The sequence below is a fragment of the Pezoporus wallicus genome, unplaced genomic scaffold, assembly GCF_028554395.1.
Source record: "Pezoporus wallicus isolate ANWC-B61680 ecotype Strahan unplaced genomic scaffold, APGP_CSIRO_Pwel_v1 scaffold_7107, whole genome shotgun sequence".
Lineage (NCBI taxonomy): Eukaryota > Metazoa > Chordata > Aves > Psittaciformes > Psittacidae > Pezoporus > Pezoporus wallicus.
The window spans coordinates 8,036,641-8,061,511 of record NW_026642114.1 but is presented as its reverse complement, the minus strand read 5'-3'; the positions used below and the strand labels follow the sequence as shown (position 1 = coordinate 8,061,511).

At 41.2% G+C, this 24,871-nt stretch overlaps 1 protein-coding gene across 1 annotated transcript; it reads left to right on the top strand.

Annotated features, from left to right (window-relative positions):
- Nucleotides 1-6,346: 6,346 nt before the first annotated feature.
- On the top strand, nt 6,347-21,343 carry LOC130608893 (cytochrome P450 2J4-like). The gene is made up of 9 exons (XM_057427301.1): nt 6,347-6,628; nt 7,880-8,042; nt 9,153-9,302; nt 11,870-12,030; nt 14,120-14,296; nt 16,991-17,132; nt 19,467-19,654; nt 20,342-20,483; nt 21,165-21,343. Exons 1-9 carry the CDS (start codon nt 6,458-6,460, stop codon nt 21,341-21,343), a joined length of 1,473 nt encoding a protein of 490 aa, XP_057283284.1. The 5' UTR covers nt 6,347-6,457.
- Nucleotides 21,344-24,871: the final 3,528 nt, after the last annotated feature.

Sequence of the window (24,871 nt, the reverse complement as noted above, 5' to 3'; positions counted from 1 at the left end):
TGGCAGTAGCTGGTAAGGGGGTGCTTCATTTGTATGCACGTGGGTAGCAGGAGGAGAGGTAATGACAGCAGCAGTTCCTTGCCTTTAGCACCAAAGTTAAAAATGACTAATCCTAAACCACAGCTGGTAGTTAGTATCAAAGAAATACTGCTGCTGGCCGCATTTAGTAATTACGAAGAAAATGGAGCCTCGACAATCTCATAAATACATTTTCCATCAAATAAATGAAGATGAATCCCATGCCTGAGATCTAAAAGAACCCACCAGTTATCTTCCTTTTCTGCTAGAGAGATCCATATTGCAGGCTAGCTCCAACTGCACCCCTGGCTAAAGCATCTACTGAGTTCAAAACCGAGAAAGTTTTAAAGCTATTGGGTGTCAACAAATAAAACCTTCCTACCTGTGCAATACTCTGATTCCCTCCAGAACCTCTGCTCCTGTTCTTCCCTGTGTTTGTCTCACATCTCCAAAATGTTCTGTTACCTTTTCAGTCTATACCATCTTCCTAACTTACCTAATTTTCTTATTTATCCCAATTTTTTTTTGCTCTTCATTTTTGTCCTTGAGTCAAGTCTGTCCCTTGACTATTCTTCCACCAGAAGATGTCATTCAGTTTCACAAAGGAGTAGAGAGCATAAAGTCCTAGAGGGACTGTTCCACATGGCTAAATGTACAGTTTTGAGCACAGACTCTAGGCAAGTTATTAGGGGTCATTTAAGAATTAATGAGCTTTTCTTTTCAGATTCTTTTAATAGGCTTGGACGTTTGAGCCTTAAGGATTTGAGCAGATTACAAAATATTCCTAGATAAACTGGAATGTAATCCTTCAGTGTCACTAATATGAAATTAAAACTTATCTGTATACTCTTATGCTGTAGTAATCAGTGGTGTCTGTTCATACTTTCTAGGGAAAACTGCATGTTCCAGATTAAATGCAAACATTTCAGAGCACGAAATTCAGCTTTGAATGTGCATGCTGTACAAGCCATGTGTATCGGCCCCAAAGGAAGATCTGCTCCCCTTTAGGAAGGAGAGGATGAAGTGCCTCCTTAGGGACAAGAGTGTGCAATATCACTATTCCATCTCTCTTCATCCCTTTTCTAAGGCTAAGAGACAAATCCAGGAAAGAAATAATCTAATCTTGGTTTTCCTGTGGAGTCTGTTTCAGTGTGCTTCTCTCACTATGTTTTCTGGTGCCTGCTGGAGGAGAGAGCAGCCAAATGAACTTACCACAAAAACCACAGTGGCTTCATCTTTCTGCCTTCAGGAACTGATGTTATTTGTAGAACAGCACAGAGCACAGAGGGACTAACAGCTTGAGGTGACTATACACTCAGCTTTTCCTGTAAGTAATGTGAGTTTCCTGGCTACCCTGACTGGGAAGGGATGGAGCCATCACGGAGGTGCAAGACTGGTGTGGAGCAGACATATAAAAAGGTACTGGCCATTCTATTCCCTTTCTTTGCTTCCATCTCATTTCCAAAATCCACTATAAATGTTCACTTACTTGGTCTACCTTCCTGCTTTCACTTTTTCTCCCAGTTTGGCTGTACTTGGCTTCACTCTTTGCCACAAAGGCTAGCATGAAATAAGCCTTCAGAGGACCACTCACATATATATACTGTAGTGAACCCAGGTAGGGAGGAAGTACCTTGTGATAATTCTCAAAATACATAATAAATTGCACTCATAATAATAATAGTATATAAGATCTTGTTACTGTTTGCCTTCAGAGGGAGCTCTAGCCAATTTGTTTGAACTTGGTAGAAAGCTCAACTCCAAACTTATGTACAAGACGACTGTTAAGAAAGGGGGAATGCATCTTTACCTTGTCACAGAATCATAAAATAATTTGTATTGTAAGAGACCTTCAAAGGTCATCTAGTCCAAACCCTCCTGCAATGAGCAGGGAGATCTTCAACTAGATCAGTTTGCCCAGAACCACATCTAGCCTGGCCTTGAATGTCTTCAGGCACATCTACCACTTCTCTGGGCAAGCTGTGACAGTATTTTACCACCCTCATTGTAAAAAATTTCTTTCTTATGTTCAGCTGGAATCTCCCCTGTTTTGGTTTAAAACCATCACCCCTTGTCCTGTTGTAACAGGCCCTGCTAGAAAGCCTCTCACATCTTTCTTATAGACCCCTTTTAAGTACTGAAAGGGTAATAAGGTTTCCCCAGAATCTTCTCCAGGCTGAGCAACCCCAGCTCTCTCAGCGTTTCCTCATAGGAGAGGTGCTCCATCTCTCTGATCATTTTTGTGGCCCTCCTCTGTTCCCTCTCCAACAGGTCTGTCCATGTGTTTCCTGTGCTGAGGGCTGCAGTACTCCAGGTAGGGTCTCACCAGAGCAGAGTAGAGGAGTCGTCATCTTCCTTGACTGCTAGTCATGCTCCTTTGAATGCAGCTCAAGATATGATTGGCTGTTTGGGCTGCAAGCGCATATTGCTGGCTCATGTCCAGTCTTGCATGCACCAGTACCCCCAGGTCCTTCTCCTTAGGGGTACTCTCAATCACTTCATTCCCCAGCCTGTATTGATGCCAGGGGTTGCCCCAACCCCAGGTGCAGGACCCTGCACTTGGCCCTGTTGAAACTTAACAGGTTTGCATGGGCCCACCTCTCCAGTCTGTCCACACCCCTCGGGATGGCATCCTGCTCCTCAAGCATGTCAGCTACACCACTCATCTTGGTGACACCTGCAAACTTGCTGACGGCACACTCAATCCTCACTGAACTCCCTTCACTTGTTCTTCTCATCTCACTTCCATCTGTTGTAACATACATTGGGCAGATGTTCTTGTGTCTTCAATCTTTGTTCTGATTCTCTCTGTTATCCCCTTTTTGTTTTACTCCCGTTCTTACACTATGCAGTTTTTTGTCTTCCCTATTCTATACAGTGTTGACATTTATGACATGCAGAGTAGCCATAGTTATGTTCCCTAACAGAATTGCTCTATATGCATTAAAATAAAAAGCTGATAGTTACAGTATTGATTGCAGCCACTTCACCTACACAAGCAGAAGATACAGGGAAATAATGTCATTGTTGAGGAAGATGGCCTGAGACTTTATTGTCACTAACAGCAGTAAGAAAATACTATTTTGGAGAAGGAGCAGTTGTCAGAAATCTTAAGAAAGAAAACAGCTAATGGATAAGTGCCAGCTTCTCCCTTCCTCCCCCTGGCAGGTCATTGCTAACAGTATTGCCAACTGCGGTTTGTTGTGAAAATGTGTTAAGTTCTGGAGAACCTAATCAGCATCAGAGTATCACTGCTTCTGCACATGGAACAAAAATCACTCAGTCCTTGTTTCCTGGTTTGCTGAATCTTAACCCGTGTTCCCAGGAGCTTCCACATCCCTGGTGGGGATTGAATCCCTGCAGCTGTTGCTTCATCATTTAGGAAACACATCATGCAGGGAGATAGGAGATGTTGTGTTGGCTACATGCTACAGTGTCTGAATCCTGCTAAAAGGCTTGAAAAAGGTTACTACTCCAAAATCATTGCTAGGGATGAGTTATTGTGTTTAATACACTTTGGCCAAGGAGCTGTGCCATCTTAGTGGCGTATCTGGGAAAAAATTAAGTGGACCCTGATGTTTCAGAGCTTTACACTTAGAAATCTGGCAGGAGCAAAGATAGACTTGGAGGAACTGGAGATCTAAGAAGGATTTTGGAATTCTGTTGCCTGCTATAGAAATGTAATGTTAAAGCATATATATCCTGTTTAGTCCTAGGTTGTTACCTGGTGGAGAGAAAGATGGGAATTTAATGTAGTTCCTCAGGAAGAGGGAGATGATGCTGGGTAAAGAGGAGATACAGATAAAGACCAGCTGAGTAGAGAGAAACATGGTCTTTGGCCAGTGCAAAGGGGCGGCATGATGCAATGCTGTTGGCCACCTCATGCTGTGGTAGGGAAGCCATTTTAGGAGCTGGCCAGCACATATTGAATGCTGTGGCTGCCATTTTGAGTGGGGCGGCGACCAAGCTGTCGTAGGCAAATGTTGCAGAAAGATCTGGGAAAAAGCACCTGGACTGGTGCCTGGAGACAACCTGAGGGGAAGGCAGGCTGCTGGCTGGCAGGGAATGGTTTACATGACTGTGTCATGCAGCTCTTCAGAGAGGAGGTGGGGGAGGGCTCGGGCTTCCTCATGCCCGCTCCTTTCTCCAGCACAGTGGTGACTGCAAGTCCTGATCTTCTTTCTGTTCAGCTCCATTTTATCTTTTCAGATGCCCTATTTTTTCCTGGCTGTTCCTGCCCTGTGATGTTGCCCCCATTTCAGGCAGGGAAAGAGGACATGACTGCTGCCAGGACAAGGAGTTGACTTCATGGGAGGAAACAAAGGGCCAAAGTCTGGGAAAGACGAGAAATCAACTTCCTCCTCAGGAAAAACACCACCAGAAAAAGATTTTAAAACCTCCTGAAGTGGTCAGAGCATGAGAGGAGACATGGATCCCCATACCAGAGGAACTTGTTGAAGAAATGATGGCAAAGGAGTGAGGAAGGAAGAGCTTTAAGCTGATGTTAAGACTGTGATGAAAGGCGTGGGTGAATCTGACAAGGGATTTGTGAGAAATAACTGATACGTGAAAACTCAAGGCTGCAAGGCTAAAGAAAGAGGTCCTTTTGTGAGGCTCCTGCTGTGGAGGTGGTGAAGGCCATGGGCCTTAACTTCTTCACTTCCCTATAGAAAAGATCACTCAACAAAAATGGCACTTCCTGCTGAGAAGATGGAAAATCTTTGAATATCTAAAAGGCCGGGGAGTGTACTACATTGATTCCATTTGAAAAATTCTGATAAATTGATTAACCTTAACTAAATCTTGTAAAATTACATTGGATACAGAGCAGATAAAACTTACCAGAGTGTCTGTCTTATAAGATTTTTTTTTTTCCCCTATAGAAGAAGAGAGTTAGATTAGAAATGAGGGCCTTGAAAAATAAGCTTTTTATTGTAAAGCACCAAAGCTTTTGTAAAAACATATAAACATCCCTTTCATCATTAAAACATATTAATCAGTTATGCTTTAGTGGTAATGAAGTGCAGTGGTTGGAGCATAATTGACTTGGAGGTCTGGAAGCTGCAGGCTAGCAAACTCCAGGCAGCCCTTCCTGGATAAGGGTGTTTCATGTCCCAGAACCACAAATCCTGTGAAACAGTTTCTGTCTCAAAGACAGGGCACTTGAAAAAAGCAAGCTGATGCACAAGTTGTCTTGGCCAGTTTTCAGGAAATTAGTGATTTTTTTTTTAAATTATTTTTTTAAATCTTTTTTTGGGGTGGTTTGCTTTCAGGGGATGGGTGTTCTTCACAGGGAAGCATTTATGCATTAGCATTTCAATCTACAGCTGCAAAACAGGGCTGTAACTGTCACTGTTATGTGGCGCCTAGAATCCCTCTCATGTGCTTTTCATGGTCTGATTGCAGGCATGTAAACTTCCCTGATGCTAGGTTTATAGCTCCTGCATATGTTGAGGCTTGGCAAGGAGGTTTGGCTGCAGACTGTGTTTATTCTCAAGCTGCCAACTACAGGACGCGTGTCATGACTAGTTCTTGCTGGGCCCTTAGTTCTTGTTGTAGCTCAAGATTCCCAATAGGACTTTAAGGTTTTTCTTTATTTTTTTTTCTCCCCTGTGTTTCAGATGGATGTACTTGGTACTTTCTGTATGCAGCAGTGCTTGATTTATCTGGCAAGCTTTTTGATGATTGCTGAAAGTATCCCCTAGGCTATCCACCTTTATGTGAAGATTGCAAATGGAAATTGAGAAGCAGGCAAAACCCTCAGTGAACTATTGCAAAGAGGTTAGAAAAAAAGAAAAAAGGTTATATATTAAATCAGTTATGTTTTCAATTACATTTGAAAACCGAACAGATTTTGCTTTTAGTATTAAGCACTAGGTACTTGGATATGCATCTTAAGATAAATGTGGGCTTTTAAGTTTTATCAGCCTTGCCATTACTGGGTATATATGTATATGGAATATATACAAAACATTTCAAAAACTTCAAGATTTAATATCCACTTACACTTTCGTGCTTAATTTAAATGTATGGCTATTGCTTTTCTAAAAGCATTCATGAAGTATTTGTACCATCCACAATTGTTTCATAAAATTAGATGGAGAATTTACGTGAGGGTATATATGCATACATTGCCTAGAAAATCTTGGCTGTAGTCTTTTAAGACACTGTTCTTACAAGTCCTGTGATCCATATTCGATAAATATATTCTGAATGAGAAGAGGGAGAGAGGTATGCACTTATTAAATATGCCTGAGCATGATAATGCAATGAGTGGGACAAAAAAGGAGTGGTAGATAATAAAGAGGGAGGGTTAGGGGCGGGGAATATTTATTATATGAAATTTAAACTCTTATGAAAAAACTGGTTGAACAACCAGCCTTAATAGCTTCAATAGACTATTTCCAATGAGGACGAGCTGGTAAAAACAGCCATTAAAATGTTGACAATAAGTCAGTTTCTTATAGCCGTGGCTTTATTTCTTCTAATAATGCAGTTTTTAAAGTTGCAGCGAGTACGGAGACAGCTTCCTCCTGGACCAGTCCCTCTCCCAGTTTTTGGGACCTTGATACAGCTGAACTTTCAGTTTAACCGTGATCTCCTCATGAAGGTATTTGTTTTCAGATCCTCCTACTTGTTCAAAAGTCTTTGTAATTTCCCACTTCTCATGTTGTTTGCTATATGAAAACATCTTCTCCAAAAGTACATTGGTAACATACTGTAATTGCTAACTAGCTAATGTGATATTTGCTCTTGGTCTGGTTCAGAGCTGCTTGTTTGGCTGGCAAAATAAGAAAAAGTTATTGCAGCATAAAGTAGTTTACCAGGCTAAGAAAAGTGGCATTAGAAGTTCTGTATGTGTGAAAATAACTCTGCTCTTAAACCCATCACCTTTTAACACTGAAGTTGTTAAACTAATATTAAACTTGATACCCTTCCATCACCACTTACCACAAATTCACATGAAAATTGGTATCGTTTAGGATTAAATACCTTTAGGGATACTATGTCAGATTTGCAGTTGGGGAAGAGAAATACTAGTTAAAAAAAGTTACTTTTACAACGTGGATTTTTAGCTTTCCAAGCACTGGCACTCTCTAGCTTGAACAGTAAATAGATGATACTTAAGATGCACTACGTGTGTGCATGCTTGTTTCTATTAACAGGATCAAAAATAACCCCCATGAACCTTTTGTTAGTTGTTTTGTGAGGAGTACTATTGTGCACAAAGCCACCTCTATTTCATTCTATTGGTTCTAGCAGTGCTTTCAGGATTCTCAATAGACAACTCCAGTGGCTTCTGTCACTGCGATTTGGAAGGGGCACACCAGTTATCCTCACCAAATGGCAGGTTTAGATGGGAAGTAAAGGACACTGTCAGACAGAATAGTCTTACTCAAGTTCCAGCACCTAAATATGCAAATGGACAGGGGAGAAGAAGAAAGTAACTGGTCCAGTCTCCACAAGTGAGTTACTCCTCTGATGTTTCTGTATTCCCTTTGTGTCACTTTACCTGTACAAGAAACCCTCTTGAAATAAATTCTTGCATAGAAAATACCCTTTATCACATGAATCAGCGTGAACTGAGCCTTGGCTTACGTAGAGTAAGAGAAAGTACCTAATGTTTCTTGGCATAGCTCTGAAGCTCTAAAAAGATGGAATACTCATTTGTTTCCAACAGAAAATGCTGACGAGACATTCATGCTTTCTCACAGATAACTGTAATCTTGTGGGAAAGATGGAGAAAATCACTCCACCTTAGGGCTGGTCTTGTAATCACTGTTAAAACAGGTTCATCCTCTGTTTGCTAGCAATGTGTGGGATTTCGTCTGTGCTTTCCTGGCTTCTCTCCCATCTACAGCTGGCAAAAATTCATGGCAACATATTCACCTTATGGTTTGGATGGGCCCCAGTGATTGTATTGAACGGATTTCAAGCAGTTAAGGATGGTATGACCATGCACCCTGAAGATGTTTCTGGGAGGCTAGTGTCTCCTTTTTTCAGAGCTATGGCCAAAGGAAAAGGTGAGAACTTCTTGCTGTAGATATCGCACAGAAACCTCGTCTTGACAAATTGCAGCTCTTTTGTAGCTTGTAACCTCTTCCGGAAGTACCACAGTAGCAGGGTTTGTCTGTGAGGAATGACTGCCAGGTGAACTGCAAAGTAGAGACAGGTGACATAACCTTTGGGTAGTAGTAGGAGATGACCAGCAAACAAAAAGAGATTCATAATGCCTCGTGTGAAATATCCACTGGAACAGATTCAGAGGTGATGAGATAAGGTAGTGGTAGGTTATGCCACAGAGAAGTGGAAGAACAGGAAACGCCACACTTCCTGTCCTGGACTTGCTGCCTCCCACCATTATGTTTTCAACTGAAGAATAAGCTTGATCATGGGATCTTCTTCTCAATTCCTTCCTTTTGTGCATATTTTCTTACTCTTACATTTGCATCTAGAAGTTCAGTATATTTCCGTTTCAACCTTGCTGTAGGTTTCAAACTCCCCCATCATATTGGAAATTCCCAATCTCCTGATTTTCACGTTTCATGCATTATGAAACAACTTTTATTTTATTTGGGACCTCAACATTTTTTAAGGAAACCTAGTTTCTTAAATATTTGTAATTTGAAGTTGTTTCAGTCACTGGTGATTCTTATAATACATTAAAGATCCTGTTGTTAGTATATGATGTTTATTTCTCCTGACAATATTTGTCACAAAGCCTAAGTACTGAACTTTTATGCCCTGTGGACAGGAGTTTTTCACCCTGGCTGTGGGCAATCAGAACTCTTTTCCCCTCATGAGAATTATTACCCTTATCAGGTGTGCTCCAAGCATAGAAGAGAGTGGGAGGTAAGCACTTCAGAGAGCATCTAGAGAAGCAGGTGTCAAACTTTCCACAATAACTGTCTGTCTTGGATCAAGCTTAATCCTGCAAGTCATCTTATTACCCACTTGAGTTTGTCCATTTTAGCCCTGCCCACATGCTTACATGCCACAGCTGTTCCTTTCTGTGTTTGTGTTCATAGGCAATGTAATAGTTTAATTATATTCTGTGGCTTAATAAATCTTTTAATGTAGTCTTTGTCTATAGTAAATAGCATAATAAAGAGCTCTTCTTTGAATGGGTGCAGGGATTATGTTGGCAACTGGTCACACCTGGAAGCAGCAAAGAAGGTTTGCCCTGAGGACTTTACGTGACCTTGGTCTGGGGAAAAGAGGTCTGGAGCATCGAGTTCAAGAAGAGGCCCACTACCTTGTAGCCTTCTTTGCAAGCATGAAAGGTATCTCTGCAATAAATACTGATTAATTTTTGTCATTAGTCTGATGTTTTTAGTGTATGAACTTCTCTGTTCTGCTCTGAAATTAAGGGCAGCTTTTGTTCCAAGTTTTGTTCAACGTTATTTACAAAACTAAAATTGGGAGCAAAACTGGAGCTTATTTATTATTTATATCATAGAATGCTTAAAGTGGAAAGGTATATCTGAAGATGATTTAGTCTAACTTCTCACATCAGAGTAGGTTTCTTATGCCTGAGACCAGTTGGATTTTAAGTATCTGCAAGAATGGAGACTTCACCACCTCTCTGGGTAACCTGTCCCAGTGTTCAATCAGCCCTATAGTAATAAAATGTTTCTTACGTTTAGGCAGAATTGATGTATTTCAATTTTTGCCCATTGCCTCACTTTATAATACTGAGAAAAGTCTAGCTCCATATTCTTTATTTCTCTCCCCCAGGTATTTATACACACTTAAGATACTTCCCTGAGGCTTCTCCAGACTAAACAGTCTCTTACATCAGCTGCTCCAATCTCTTAGTTGTCCTTGTGGATCTTTACTCAACTTGTTCCAGCATGTTGATGTCTCTTTTGTACTGGGGAGCTCAGAAAAGGACCCAGTACTCCAGATGAGTCTCACCAGTGTTGATCAGAGGGGAAGGATCACCTCCCTTGACCTGCCAGCAATGACTTTCCTAGTGCAGCCCAGGATGATACTGGCCTTTGCCTGAAGGGCACATTGCTGGCTCATATATGGTGCTGGTGCACAAAGGTATGGACACATTCTCAATGCAGATGGATTAAGGCTTCTAACACCATTTGCATGTACTCTGTAAAGCAGTGATGAAAATCTTGTCTTCATTACAACATTTTACCCTGATCAGCCCAGCTAGGAGCATGTGAGCTGGATTTCTCAATACTCATCATTATGCAAAGGCACAGTAAATCAGAACATGCTGTGGCTAGCATTGTATCAATTAAAGTAATTAAATCCAGACAAATCTCGTGGTTTAAGATCTAAGAGAGTTTGAGATGTGTCCATGTGTGCAGGAAAACAGCTGTGTGTTTCGGTTGATACTCTGGAGGGAAGGAATGCCATCCAGAGGGACCTTGACATGCTTGTGGGGTAGGCTGATGCCAACTTCATGAAGTTTAATCATGACAAGTGCAAGGTCCTACACCTGGGTTGGAGCAATCCCAGGCACAGCTACAGGTTGGACAAAGAAGAGATTCAGAGCAGGCCTGAGGAGAAGGACTTGGGGGTACTGGTCAATGAGAAAGTGAACATGAGCCAGCAGTGTGCACTTGCAGCCCAGAAAGCCAATGTATCCTGGGCTGCATCAAAAGGAGCGTGACCAGCAGGTTGAAGGAGGTGATCCTGCCCCTCTACTCTGCTCTTGTGAGACCTCACCTGGAGTATTGTGTGCAGCTCAGGTGTCCTCAACATAAAAAGGACATGGAACTGTTGGAGCAAGTCCAGAGGAGGACCACGAGGATGATCAGGGGACTGGAGCACCTCCCGTATGAAGACAGGCAGAGAAAGTTGGGGCTGTTCAGCCTGGAGAAGAGAAGGCTGCATGGAGACCTCATAGCAGCCTTCCAGTATCTGAAGGGGGCCTATAGGGATGCTGGGGAGGGACTCTTCATTAGGGACTGTAGTGATAGGACAAGGGGTAACGGGTTAAAACGTAAACAGGGGAAGTTTAGACTGGATATAAGGAGGAAATTCTTTCCTGTTAGGGTGGTGAGGCAGTGGAATAGGTTGCCCAGGGAGGTTGTGAATGCTCCATCCCTGGCAGTGTTCAAGACCAGGTTGGACGAGGCCTTGGGTGATATGATTTAGCGTGAGGTGTCCCTGCCCGTGGCAGGGGGTTAGAACTTGATGATTTTAAGGTCCTTTCCAACCCTAACTATTCTATGATTCTATGAAAAAAAAAACCCAGACCAATAAGCTGGTGATCAGAATCATGCGGTGGGTGCTGGACATTGCATTAGTACATACATAGAGTTGTTTATAGTAGTTTATTCTGGACTGACAAAATAGTTTTATTGGGATTAAGTTTTCCAGGAATTACTTTAAAATCAGTTATGACAGAATATGGCAAAAGGATTTTATGACATTCTATCTTACAAGAGGTTGTACACCTCTAGCAAAGTCAGACAAAATATAGTAGCCTTACATGTATTTATGTCCTTGCTGAGTAAGGCTGCCCCTTTTCTTATGGTTCTCTCCTCAGATTCCCTTTGGCTACAGTGTTTTCAGACATTCCTATGCTTGAGACATTTTGAATTTGCCAGACAGCAAATTTGCATAGATCTTTTTTTTTTTTTTGCTTAACTCTATATGCGCTTTATCATATCACAAAGTATTTTACACATCTGATGTTACTTTAGGGTGCCACACATCCTGGGTTTATGAGGTTGAACCATAGTTCTGAAGATGTTTGATTTTGGAAGAAGATTGCTGCTTCTCTGTGAAATGTAATGCTATCTTTGGGTAACCTATAAGATATTCTTAATTCACTAAAGCAGACAAGAGGCACTAACAATGACATTTATTATTATGGTTACAGGGAAACCCATGGATCCTTCTTTCTCTCTTGTTCATTCTGTCTCAAATGTAATTTGTGCTGTTGTTTTTGGACATCGCTTCTCCAGAGAGGATGAAACCTTCCATGAACTGATTAGAGCCACAGAGCGTCTATTCAAATTTGGAGGCAGCTTTATTCATCATGTAAGTAAGCTGTTGTCTTTTTCTCAATAAGGCAGAAAGTGAGAAATGCAGGTTCAAGAGGCAGCTGCTAGGCAAAAGTTTTTGAACGGGTGAATGAAGAGAGTGAGAGAATAATCATTCAAATATGTAAGTGTTTTGCCATTTGCTACTTATCTCCATTTCCTCTATAAGAATTGGAGACTTGAAGACTTCCCAGAGAAACTCCATTTCCTCACCCTGAGTGCAGAGCAGGTCTACATGCAGGCAGCAGAATATAGTAAATGCTAAGCCAGCAAACACACCTGTAAGCTTGGCAATCAAAACAGTCAGTGCTCTTCTGAGAGTTGAGGTTTTAGCTGTCACTAGAAGAGACCTGCTTTGCACGGAAGTGTATTCAAAGTTACCCAGGAGTTCTGGTTCTGTTTCCACTTCTAAAGTTGTCCCATACATCTTGTACAGTAGCCTTGTAATGTAAAAAAAGGTAAGCAGTCCCTGTAACACAGAGATTTACTCCCACATTCCATGGAGCATTCTTCTCATTGAGTTATGACCAGCTTCCCTTTTGCTTAGCCTAGTTTAGTCCTATAAGTTGTGTGTAGTGGTGGCAGGCGAGACCGGCTTTTGGGATAGAGAGAAGAAAAGGAGGTATATTCTCTTTCCCAACCAAGCTTTGCTTTATTCTGATGATTTAGATACCGTTCTGGGAAATAAGAACAAGGGTTTAAACCATTCCAAAGGGAAGGCTGCAATCTTCCCACTTCCTAGATGCAAAGGGTACTCAGTATTACATAAAAAGTGGACATTGTTGCATCCACGCTACCAAACAGGAGAATGCTATGGGCTGGGCTCCTCTGGAAATGGAGGAGGAGTTTTGGCAAGACTGGTAGGGGGAAGGTGGATGGGCTCAGTTCTTATCTTGAACATTGAAAGCTAAATTCCACTTACAGTTAGGGTGCCATAGTAGCCAGAAAGTGCATGCATTTTGGAAGTAGGAAACTATGGGATCTGGGAAATCGTATATGATTAGTCAGACATAAGGCTTCTGAACAATACCAGAAGTGGAACTAAACAAAATGGATCTGAAGTTCTGTGTGAATCTCACATAGAACTGTAAGGCTGGACTACTATGTCTCTGTGATAAGGCAATGATTAATTGATAATTGTATGTGTGACAATAAGAACTGATCTTCCAAAAAAGCTGAAGTATTGTCTATCACAGCCAGCCAGCCTTCAGTGAACATCTACTAGAGTGCTTGGGTATAATTGTGAGAGTAGGAGAAGAGCTCAGCAAAATGAAGATTGAGAAAGGGTAGAACTTCTGCTGATAAATAAATTGTGGGATTATACTTCCAGCAGGAAAAGAACTCTTAAGAGAAAATACTTTGCAGTTACAAGGACGTTGCAAATTACCCAATCATAAATATATAAAGTGAAAATCAGAATGAACATTCTAGCTATTGGAATAGGTAGAAAGCAGCTATTCTTAGACCAAATTTTCCCAAAGTGCAAGAGAGGAAGGATAAAACTAATCAGGTTATGTCATCTAATCCTATCTTCTTTTCTAGAGAAGCACTCAGAATTGTCAGGTAGCTGTTTTAGCTTTTCCGGATTTCAGATGTTTCGTGTTTTATTGAGGACCCTTGAGAGTTCTCTGGGGGATTACCGCGTTCTTATACCAGCCGCTGCTAGCCCGCGCTTGCTCTGGGTTGTGTGAACTGCTTTTGCACAACCCGGCGGGGATAGTTTACAGCGACTTTGCTTCTGCCTTCCTGGTATTCTCCACTGGAGGGCAGAATCTTACCTTTAAACGTCTGAATGCAGTTCATTGTAATTGAATACATGAATTGAAAAAATGGATACAATTCATTCTAATTATAATTATTCTAATTTGGCTTGTAGTTGAGCTGAAAGCCAGTGGAACTCTGAATCTTACCATCAACACAGCCAGAAATTATATAATGCGCTGTTTCACAACTTCAAAACATAAGCATAATCTGAATGATTAGTAAAATCATTCCAAAACCACCTGCTAACATGAATATTACAATCTCTTTTTAGTAGGCTAAAATGCATTTTCTAGTGAGAGAGACTTTGTGTGTCACTTCCACAGCTGTATGAAATCTTCCCCTGGCTGATGTGCCACCTCCCTGGTCCTCATAAGAAGGCATTGTCTTGCTATGATGTCCTGAGCTCTTTTACAAGGAGAGAGATCAGAATGCACATGGAACGTGGGATGCCAGATGAACCACAAGATTTCATTGACTTTTACCTGGCTCACATTAAAAAAGTAAGTACTTAGAATCATAGAATAGTTAGGGTTGGAAAGGACCTTAAGATCATCTAGTTTCAAACCCCCTGCCATGGGACACCTCACACTAAGCCATGTCACCCAAGGCTCTGTCCAGCCTGACCTTGAACACTGCCAGGGATGGAGCATTCACAACTTCCTTGGGCAACCCATTCCAGTGCCTCACCACCCTCACAGTAAAGAACTTCTTCCTTATATCTAACCTAAACTTACCCTGTTTAAGTTTGAACCCATTACCCCTTGTCCTGTCACTACAGTCCCTAATGAATAGTCCCTCTCCAACATCTTTGTAGGCTCCCTTCTGATACTGGAATGCTGCTGTAATTCTTTCTGCTTAATCATTCATTCATAAGGAATAAGGAGAAATGGACCATTAAATTGTCCAGTCTCAGGCCTTCTATCACAATTTCTTATCTTTCATAGATGCTGTAATGTGAATCCAGTAATCAGGGACTTGTTGAATCCTTTCTAGTTATTAATGTGCAACAGCACCTTGCAATTCTATAAATGCAGGTTAACACACCAGATTTTTCTCATTGGCACAAGTTACAAAACAATTTAAGGCCTCCAGGAAAGAATACTTAATCTCTAAGTGGGCTACAAGAGAACTGGGAAGGTGCTGGGGAGGCAGTGGGATGTTCTGGTTAGGATATTTGGCTGATAAATGTTTGTCAAGAGAAGTTGCTGCAGGAAGACAGTTGAATAGGTTTTTGAGAGCATTTTGTGGGAAAATAATCTAGGAGTCAGTGGAGTTTCAGACAAGACTGGAGGAGACTTCCAGGGGCAGTAAACGAGTTGCAAGTAGACAAAGGGAACTGGGACAAATAAGAGCATTTTGGGCAGGCACAGTACCATCAGGTTTTGAAAGGCTGTAGGAGACTTGCAAAAGCTGTGAGTGGGAACACATAATCTCTTCCTTTTCTAGATCTTACTAGCATGTAAGGTCTGAATCTTGGGAACTGAATCCCCTCCCTTCCCTGTGACTCCTACTAACTTCACTTGATCACTCTTCCTTTCTCCTCTTCTCCACTGCATTAGGCAGTATTGCTCCTCCTGTTCTGCTTGGTGATAAAAAAAGGATAAAGGGGAGAAGTGACAAGATTAGAAGGGTACTATCAGAGGGTGACAAGGTAAGAATGGTTCAGAGAGCCAAACAAGATATTCCAGGTGGAGGATGTCTACTATTTCAGCCCTTGGAGAAGTGGGAAGTGACTGCTGCTTCTGGGAGGCTGGGCTCCCTGCAGTGACAGCCAGTGCCCCTTCACCCTGGGTATGTATTGGCTGCAGCAACTGATGGCACTGCAGCCTTGTCAGGCTGTAGCACCCATCCTCCACCTCATGACACAGCCCAAAGGAGTCTGCCATCCTGGACTGCTGCCTGTCTTCTGTACTCCCTGAGCTGGTTCTGCTGCTGTGCTCAGTCATGTTACAGAGATATGCATCTGGAGAAGAATGTCTATTAGCAATTTCTGTCAGCCAGTCTTCAGCATGTCTTCTGAATACTTCATAGTGCTTGACTCTTTTATTATGGTGGGAAACAAAAGCATCTGTCTTGTGGAACTCCAAGTATATCGCAACTGTGAAATTGTCATTATTGTCCACACTGGTAATTCTCCCAAAGAATCAAATCAGATCTCCTTGCCAAGATCAGTTTTCTATATCATAATAAATAGCATTAATTTCTATTTCTGTCTGGTAGTTCTTTATTAATCGATTCCCATACCAGCTGCTATATTTTTATGTCCAGGGTAGATGTCAGCCTAACTGGCTTCTGGTTCGTTGGATCCCTTTGGTTTAATTTTTTTGGTACCGGCATTATGTTAACTGATCTGCTCCTCCAAAGTGTTTAACTGCTTCTAAGATGTTTCACTGCTTTTCTAAGATCTATGAGACTTGAGTATCAGTGGACCAGATATTGTTTGAGCAAACTCTTCTGGAACTCTGCTGTGTGGAAATCATCCAAGTTCATTTCTTAAAAATATGTCTGTAATAGATACACAGGGACAATAGGTAAAGATCAGTTGATTTTACAACAGGGAAAAACATTCTTCCCACTTTTCCAGTAGCTCCACTGGCAAAAGAAAAGTCCAAGACCCCTGAGCATAGCCTAAATATAGACAATGAATTCCCCCAAATCATAATAGTATTCTTTTACAGTTTCAGAATATACATACATGTCCTCACAAGTCTAAGTGAAAACTGTAAAACTCCAGAGCAGCTGTACATATGTGTCATTGTGGCCTCTCAGTGCAGAAACAGTCTGAATACCACAGGTTAAGAACTTTTGACAACCCAATGCTCATTACCTGGTGACTGTATTGCTTGGTAGAAAAACTGATTGATGGAATATGACTTGAGGCATGAAGAATGACATGCTGGTAGACATGTTCAGAGCAACATCTCGTTTACCAGTATTTGCAAAATCAAGCCAAAAATCCATCTCTGTGGAGAACATGTGACTTTGAGAGAGGAGAAAACATGGCTTGTTTGTGAAATGTCAGCTTTTCATATCGATAATTGTCTCTGGTGTCTAATATTCTTTATTAGTCTTTCTGTATTGTACTATAGGCAGAGCACACTGCAGCTTGAAACCGGTGATAAAATCCCATCTAACCCTATTCTGGATTTTCTAACTTTCCTGTATAAAGCTCTACTTTTTCTTATCATTTGCAGACCAGAGATGAACCCAGGTCTACATACAATGAAGACAACATGGTTTGTTCTATAAATGACCTTTTCTTGGGTGGATCAGAGACAACAAGCACTACTTTGAACTGGGGTCTTCTCTATATGGTGGCAAATCCAGACATCCAAGGTGAGTAGCTAAGCACATCACAGATACCTCTGATGCAGCAGAACACCAAGTCATAACAATTTCATGGATCAGACAGTATTCCTAGATATTGCTATACAGCTGTGGCACATGGGCCTTTTTGTACTGACACATCTGCTTTGGGCAGCTTTGGTGGATCTGCAGTATCTGTGTACAAGTTCTTACAGAAGTCATGGGCTTAAGGAAGTTCCCAGAAAGAGTTAACGGTTGGGGAAGTGTGCATTTGTATAGGAGGGGGTGAGGTCTTTGGGGAAATTAAGATTGTGGTACGATGGTCAATGGACTAGGAGGACTGGAGCTGCTGTTTGGGAAGTCTGAGGGTTTGCACACATAATGCTTGAAAAACAGTGGCCCCTGCTGCAGCCATTGGTGAGGTGCTGGTGGTACCTCGAGAAACTGAATTGGGTTCTGTCTAAGACATAAACATGACTGAAGGCTGAAAAGAACCAGAAATTGATATGTGATAGTAGGGATGTCACTCTTTGGAATCTTCCCTCAATTCTGCTTTGTATCATCTGGGTAACAGTGATGGGTGCTGTGGTGAATCCTGCACTTCTTTGCGCTCTGTAGGTCACAGAAGTAGTAGAGAATCACCTAAAGGCCAGTTGGCAACTTTGACTTTACTTTTGCCCATCAGTCCATTTATGATCCCTAGGTATCACAGTATCTAACCTGTGATTAAATTAATTCTGTGATGTACTTGAATTGCAACAGAAATTATTCCAGTGAGAAGTGGAATTCAATGACTCATTTGTTATGTCTATGTATATTTAAGAAGTTTATTTTCAAGTCTAGCTTTTGAACAACCACCCATCACTTTCATAGAACACTGAGTGAAAAACAAAGAAAGAATGATCCCTTATGCTGGCTGAGAGAAATTTCATTGTTAGACAGCAGAATATGTGCAAATACCCAGAGGAGAAAAGGGTTTTGGATGGGGGAAAGAGATGAAGATAAGAAAAAATTGTTCAACTTGGAGCTGTCAGACAAGAAGGTCTACTTAAGCTTGTGTTATTGCATAATTATCACCTAATATGATTACGGTTATGAAAGTCCTGGCTCACCTAAATAATTTTATTTGTTTAAATATAATACCTTGCACATACTTGGGAAAGCAGGGTGTGTGCAGAATGAGCCTTCCTGGTTGTCTTGAGTCTTAAATTGCACTTAGACTCTCATAATGAACTGGCATCAGCGCATCTGTCCCTGTTTAATTGGTGGCTTCTTTTTGAACCTGTTCACACTTTTGCCTGTATTGACGCCCACTGACAATGTTATGCAGTTCCACCATGTACCGTATAGAAAAGTTTGTCCTTTTGCCTGATGAGTGAATCAGGCTCTTCTTGTTCTCTGAACTAGTGAAGCAGAGATGTGTATTTAGACTTACGCAGTGACCAGTCACTTGAAACTATGCTGGATCCTGAAGTAGTTGGGCTTGATTTTGCAAGCTAGTTCTTCATAGAAGGAAATTTACTTTAAAATCTTTCTGGATATACATTTGAAATTCTGTAAGATGCTTAAATGTCTGTTGTCAGGATCTATCTAACATAGTTTTGTGAAAGACTGCTGTCAGCCACCGAGCAGGCTTGATCTGAAGGTGCACAAACTGATCAATGCATAATGTGCTTCCCTGCCTCTTAGTGTTGCTTCATAAAGCCTGGAAAAAGACAAGATCCTTTGTCAAAAATCTAAGGCATTTTATTGTGTGTGTCCTGCCTGTCTTGAAGTTTACAAAACAATTTTTATACTTTTGTTAGTGCTCCCAACATTTCTGTACAATAAACAATTTAAATCATGCTATTCTTGATCAAAACACAGGCACCAAGAAGCATATCCAGGTTTGTTTGGGTTTTTTTTTTGTTTTGTTTTTCTTTAAAGGTATTTGGACATTGTTCTAGTTGGCATTACTTCACTTAACAGCTGTCCTGCATGAAAACCATTTCTTTTTAATCAGAATTAGGCTTTTAAGGCCCTGATTCATCCAACCTAAATTCCAAAGAGCTGTGAGCTTAGTGGTTCTAACTGGCTGTAGTGGTTCTGAGGCCCTAGCCAAAGGGAAACACAAAGATATATCACTTCTCTTGCATTTAAGTTTGAGTAGGGCAACTTTTAAAGAGTTTTTATTTTTTGGACAACAAATATCTTTTTCTTAAAAAAGATGTCTGTTACTTTTATTTTCTTTATAAAAGTTACTTACATTTTTACATTTGTTTTGTTGCTGTCCTTATAGTTCTAAATTGGAAATGTCTTTGAAAATGGAATTAGTGAAAATACTTGACATATTTTCCACCTGAAATGGTGTATATTTTTCTACAGAGAAAGTGCAGAAGGAGCTTGATGCCGTTCTGGGTCCTTCCCAGTTAATCTGTTATGAGGATCGGAGAGAACTGCCCTACACCAACGCTGTGGTTCATGAGGTTCAGCGCTTCAGCAACATTATCTCAGTTGGCATGCCTAGAGTGTGTGTGAGGAACACTACGCTGCTTGGCTTTGCCCTCAAAAAGGTACCGACACAATTTCTCAGTTGCTACAGACCTTTCCTGCATCAGTAGAAGAAGGTTCGATTAAAATCTATTTGTACCACCATCTTTTTTTCCACAGTGGTGGGGTTGGATACCTCTGGGTCACAGCCTGAATGGGAACTAGGGCAAGAAACCATCTGCCAGGCTGAGTTGAGTGACACAGCCCTTGCGAGAGGGTTATCAGTAGTGAAAGGTGTCCCTGGATGGAAGAGGAGATTTTAGCAAATGTTTTTACAAACCAATGAAGACAAAACCTTATAGATTGATACTGAAGGAAACTGTGACTAATTTGTGCTAATAAGGCATTGGAAAGATTTCTGACTATTTCCTTGCCTGGAGAAAACCTGTAAGTAGATCCAAGGGAAAAGCATGAGGGTCTGCAATTAGATTTCCTTAAAGAGACTAAATCACAGAGACTTCTAATGTTAGAAATGAAAATAGGTTTAGTAGGAGTAAAGTTGTTAGTTTGCATTGACATGGCCACTTCCACTGTCAGGCTTGGACTGACATCCTGAAACAGATAGACTTCACTGATCCTACTGGGGAAATGAACCTGCCAGCAGGCAGCACTGAACTCTGAAGGAAGCTACCATTGGTCTCACCTAGCCAGTTTCAACTGCAGGGGGAGGATTGACAGCCAGAACTAAGTTGCTGTTTTTCTCCTTTCAGGGCACCATAGTTTTTCCAAATATTGCTTCATCTTTGTATGACCCAGAGTACTGGGAAACACCTCGACAGTTCAACCCTGGTCACTTTCTGAATAAGGACGGAAACTTTGTGAGCCAAGAAGCCTTTTTACCATTTTCAATAGGTAAATGCACTAACAGCACAAACATTCATGGTTGGGATGACTGTAGAATTGGGACAGTAGAATTAAGATGTATGTTAAAAACCTATTGGTTTTTTATTTTAAAACTCTTTGTGGAAAACAATGATAAAACCAACATGATTATTTCCGGTAATGTTTCCCAGTCCAACTGTAAGCATTTGTTCTACTGAACAAATTAATGTGTGGAAAATCAGAGATGTCCTGACAAACTTGCCCTATTTTTGGAAGGAAATTCTCTGCTAATGATTATAGTTATTTATTTGGTGCATACATTTCAAAACCAGACATGCATTTGGAAAGTACTTGCAAGCAGCTGTGCTGATTTTTTATGCATACAAAATGGGAGCACGATATCTCCTAGGAAGAGCAAGTCCTTATTCTTCATTTACATGATTGAACAAATTCCTTTAAAGTTCTCAGTCAAATGAAGATGAGGTTTTAGAGGTAATTGAAGCAAAACTCAGAGCAGAAGGAGGGCACAGTTATCTGTTGCTGCAGACAGGATTCTTTAAAGGAAGAATTGCATCAAATTTTGTGTCATTGATTGCATCAAGTCGTAAAGAAATTCTGAACTCAGCAAATATACCTTTGTGTGAGGATAAATATGGTTGCTTTTGAGGTCAAGGTATTTTACTCTCTGTCCTTCCCACCTTCCTTCTGCAGGGCACCGTGTGTGTTTAGGAGAGCATCTGGCAAGAACTGAGCTTTTTATTTTCTTTGCCAACCTGCTGCGGGCATTCACCTTCCGGCTCCCTGAGGGGGTGACAAAGATCAGCACAGAGCCCATTCTGGGTGGTACGCTGCAGCCCCACCCCTACAGGATTTGTGCCATTCCACGCTAGGGCAGTGTGTCACACGCCATCTTGCTTACATGAATGTGTGTCTTGAATGTCCTTTTGTCTTGAATACAAATTTCTGCTCCAAAAGCCCCCTTTTGTCTAGAGAAGATGATTTTGTTCAGACCCTGTTCCCTGCTTTTGAAGGTGATTCTTTTTAATTATTGCTCTTTTGCTCTTGCACACACCATCACTCTCAGCCTTAAAAGCATCATGCAGTTGCTGTCTGGCCTGGCAGATTTGCTCACCCATATGCTGGTGAGCAAATGACAAAACTGACAGGCAGACTTCATCAGTTAATTCAATATCTCTGAGTTATCCTGTTTTCCAAAGCAACGGAGTTTGGAAGAACATACCTGGAAAATTTGGACTCTACATTATTGTTAACATTGGGTAACATTTCAGTCAACCTTTTGTTGATGGCCACTAATAAAGGATATCAAGAAAAAATTATCAACTGGTTTTATTTATGAATGACTTGCAGTTCACTGGGAATGTCTAGACTTGATGCAGCAGAGGTTAATTAGTTTGAGTCCAGCAGAGAAATGATGCAGGCTGAAATGCAGGGAAGAGTAAACATACAGAGAGAGGATTTCTTTTAGGGCAGATACTTTTAATATTTTCAGACTCTGCCAAGTTAATTTTTGGAAGCTCCTATGAGTTGACTCCTGACAGGACCAGCACTGGGTGGTTGCTACAGCAGGTGCAAGGAGCAGCTTCAAGGGGTAGTTTGGGTGAGGAGCCTGCTCTCATTAAAGCTGATGGTAAATTGAAAAACACACATGGAAAACACCAGTGATGCTGTTTAATCACCTCAGAAGTTCAGCAGTATACCTGAAGCTACAGACTTGACATATACACAAAATACCTGTCAGGTTCAATGAGAGTCTTTAATAGCAGAAAAGCAAAAAAGAAAAAAGTGGTGAATATAAATTTGTTTGTATTGTCTGGAAAAAACGTGTAAGGTTTAAGTTAACTTATCCTTCATTAATACTCCTATTTCTGTAAGAGACGGTAGGACAGCTAAACAGAAGATTGTTTGTTAAATCAGTTATCACTAGATGTCATCTGTTGTGTGATTGAGGTTAGTTTAGGCCGTTTATCATGAATCACAAATTTAGACCTGTCTCATTATTTCTAATTCAATAGCTGATGGAACAGAGCATCAAAATAGTAAGCACTTGATATTTAGCTGTTATTAAATTAAATGGCAGAATAGCACTAGTGAAATATGGAAGATCACATCCTGACATTTTATTTGACAGAAAACTGTTCCCTGTTAAAAACTGATGTCAAAGTCTCCATGGATTTGCGTGTGTGCACAGATAGATAAGGTAAAGCAGAAAACACTGCGATTTGGGGACGTTGGAGCTGTCTTTGCATCTTAAAAGTGAAGCTGAAGCCATCAGTAGCATTACAAGTTTTAATGTCGTTGATGCTGACATTCCTAATGGCCACATGCCTCCTCAGATATCTGTCCAAAAGGGAAACATGCAGGTGGGCCTGGGGTGGAAGCTTGCCCAGGAAGGCTCTGCAGCCAAAGCAGATTGAGTTGCCTGAACCCATGGGAATGGCACAACCCAAAATGAGGGCATAAATACTGCCTGAAATGCTCAAGAGGAGACGCACAGGTGCTGTACATCCTTCATTGGTAGCTTATTCATGTGTGGTTGTGCTAATGCCTGTCTGGGACAGGAACTGCTTGTTGGTGATTTTTAATCCACTGTGCACAGCCACTCAGGAAAGTAATGGTTCTCTTTTCTCAGGAAAGAACCCAACACACAATGTGTGGCAGAAGGACATCAGTGGAGGCTCACAGCAGGGAGATGGGAGAGGTATGCTTTCCAGAGCCTTTGCTCATCTGTTCTTGCCTGACCTGTTTTAAAAGTGATTCACTTTCATTCATGTTCTAATAACGTCTTTCTCAGCTTTTAAAAGCCTTTTAAAGCCTGTCTGTTTTTGCCACAGTAGACCAACAAAGCTGAAGGCAGCTTTGAGAGATCAGCTTCTACTCCCATGTTCTAAGGCTTTCTCAGCCTTGGCTGCGTTGTGCCTCCTTCATCAGGCTATGGAGCTGTGGCAGTCCAGGGCTGCTGGTCTGAAGGGGTGTTTTGGAGACCTCCACCATACCCTTCATTCTTTTCTCTTCTCATACTTATTGCTTCCCCATTATTTCTCATGGCTTGCTTGGGCTCCATTTTCAGAATAGACAATAGAGATTGACACCCTTTCTATTCTCTGTATCATGGATGCCCGCTGGTGTTAGCAACTGGCCAGTTTGTTGCCCCCACATCATCATCTTTCTCTGTGATGGCTGAGGCTGGTTGCTTCTAGACTGTAAAGCTAATTGTACTTTGGCGTATGGCCTCATTTAAAAGACTGCTGTTCCTGGATTATCACACCAGCGGGTAGGTCAGTCTCTGTCTTGCACCTTTTAGATCACACTTCAAAATTGCAATCCTTGTAGACAGAACACCGAAGAATAATCGGGAGCTAGCCTGGGTGGCCAGTAAAGGAGGACAGCCTTGCAGGGAGGGACACTCACTGACTTGGTTAGACCACACTGTATTTTCCAAGAAACGAACTGGAAGTTCAGTTTTGTTGGTCAGGCTTTAGCAGAGTTGTTTTGTAAGATATGGAACACTTTGCTTGTTGTTGAAGATTTTGGGTTCATGTAATTCTCAAGCCTTATGATACTATGATGCTCATCTGTCTTCCTTTCCACTGAATTCTGCAGGGACACTTGGAACCCAGAGGGGTAATCTAGTGAAGGTGGCTTCACAACTCTTTGTATCTGGAGTAGCTCATGTCAGCAGGTGTGACAGGTAATCTTCTCCTAAAAATGAGGCCAAAATCTAAAAGGAAAAGAGAAAAAAAAAACCCTTTTGCTTTAAAGTAATTTGGAGAGAGAAAGCTATTATATGTAACTATAAATGACAATTAAACCAACTCATTTTGTTGGAGTAAACCAAAATCAATTTGTTTTATTCCAAAATCAGGTGGAAATAAAAGGTTTTCTGTGAGAGTTTTAACTTTGTTAAAACCTGATTTTCCTGAAATTAGCATGCAAAATATTTTCATGCTCACAGATTTTTACTCAACAGCGGAGAAAATATTTTCTCAAAGGTAAGAGGTTAAGAGAAGTAGGTAATTGCCTAGTGCGGAGTTCTTTTAAAATATACCTTAGCCTAGCAGTCTTTTTTTTAACCTGGTGATAATAAGAAAGAAGAATCCAAAGCGAAGGAGAAAGGTAAGGAAAATAAAGCAGTTCCAGGAAGAAAGCCTTAAAGTTAGTGAGAATTTAAATTTTTCCAGTATCAGCTAGAAGACAGATAAAGCAGCAAGGAGATGTGAAGATTGAGCAATTCTTCAGTAGGTCAAATTATCTCTCTTCTAGCTGTTTGCTTTCTGAATTTACAAAGACTTCAAGCACTTGCATCAAATACCCTGTTGAGGAGAAGGCAGAGTCGTTCCGCAGCTGAGTATTCAGCACCAAGCCTTCTGAATTGGCTGTAATGACCCTGCACAGCCTGC

Excerpts from the sequence above, each read along its gene's own strand:
- LOC130608893 (XM_057427301.1), top strand. The coding sequence starts at position 6,458 with ATGTTGACAATAAGTCAGTTTCTTATAGCCGTGGCTTTATTTCTTCTA. Across the intron at positions 9,303-11,869 it reads CTTCTTTGCAAGCATGAAAG|GGAAACCCATGGATCCTTCT; the intron begins GTATCTCTGCAA and ends TTATGGTTACAG. Across the intron at positions 12,031-14,119 it reads GAGGCAGCTTTATTCATCAT|CTGTATGAAATCTTCCCCTG; the intron begins GTAAGTAAGCTG and ends TCACTTCCACAG.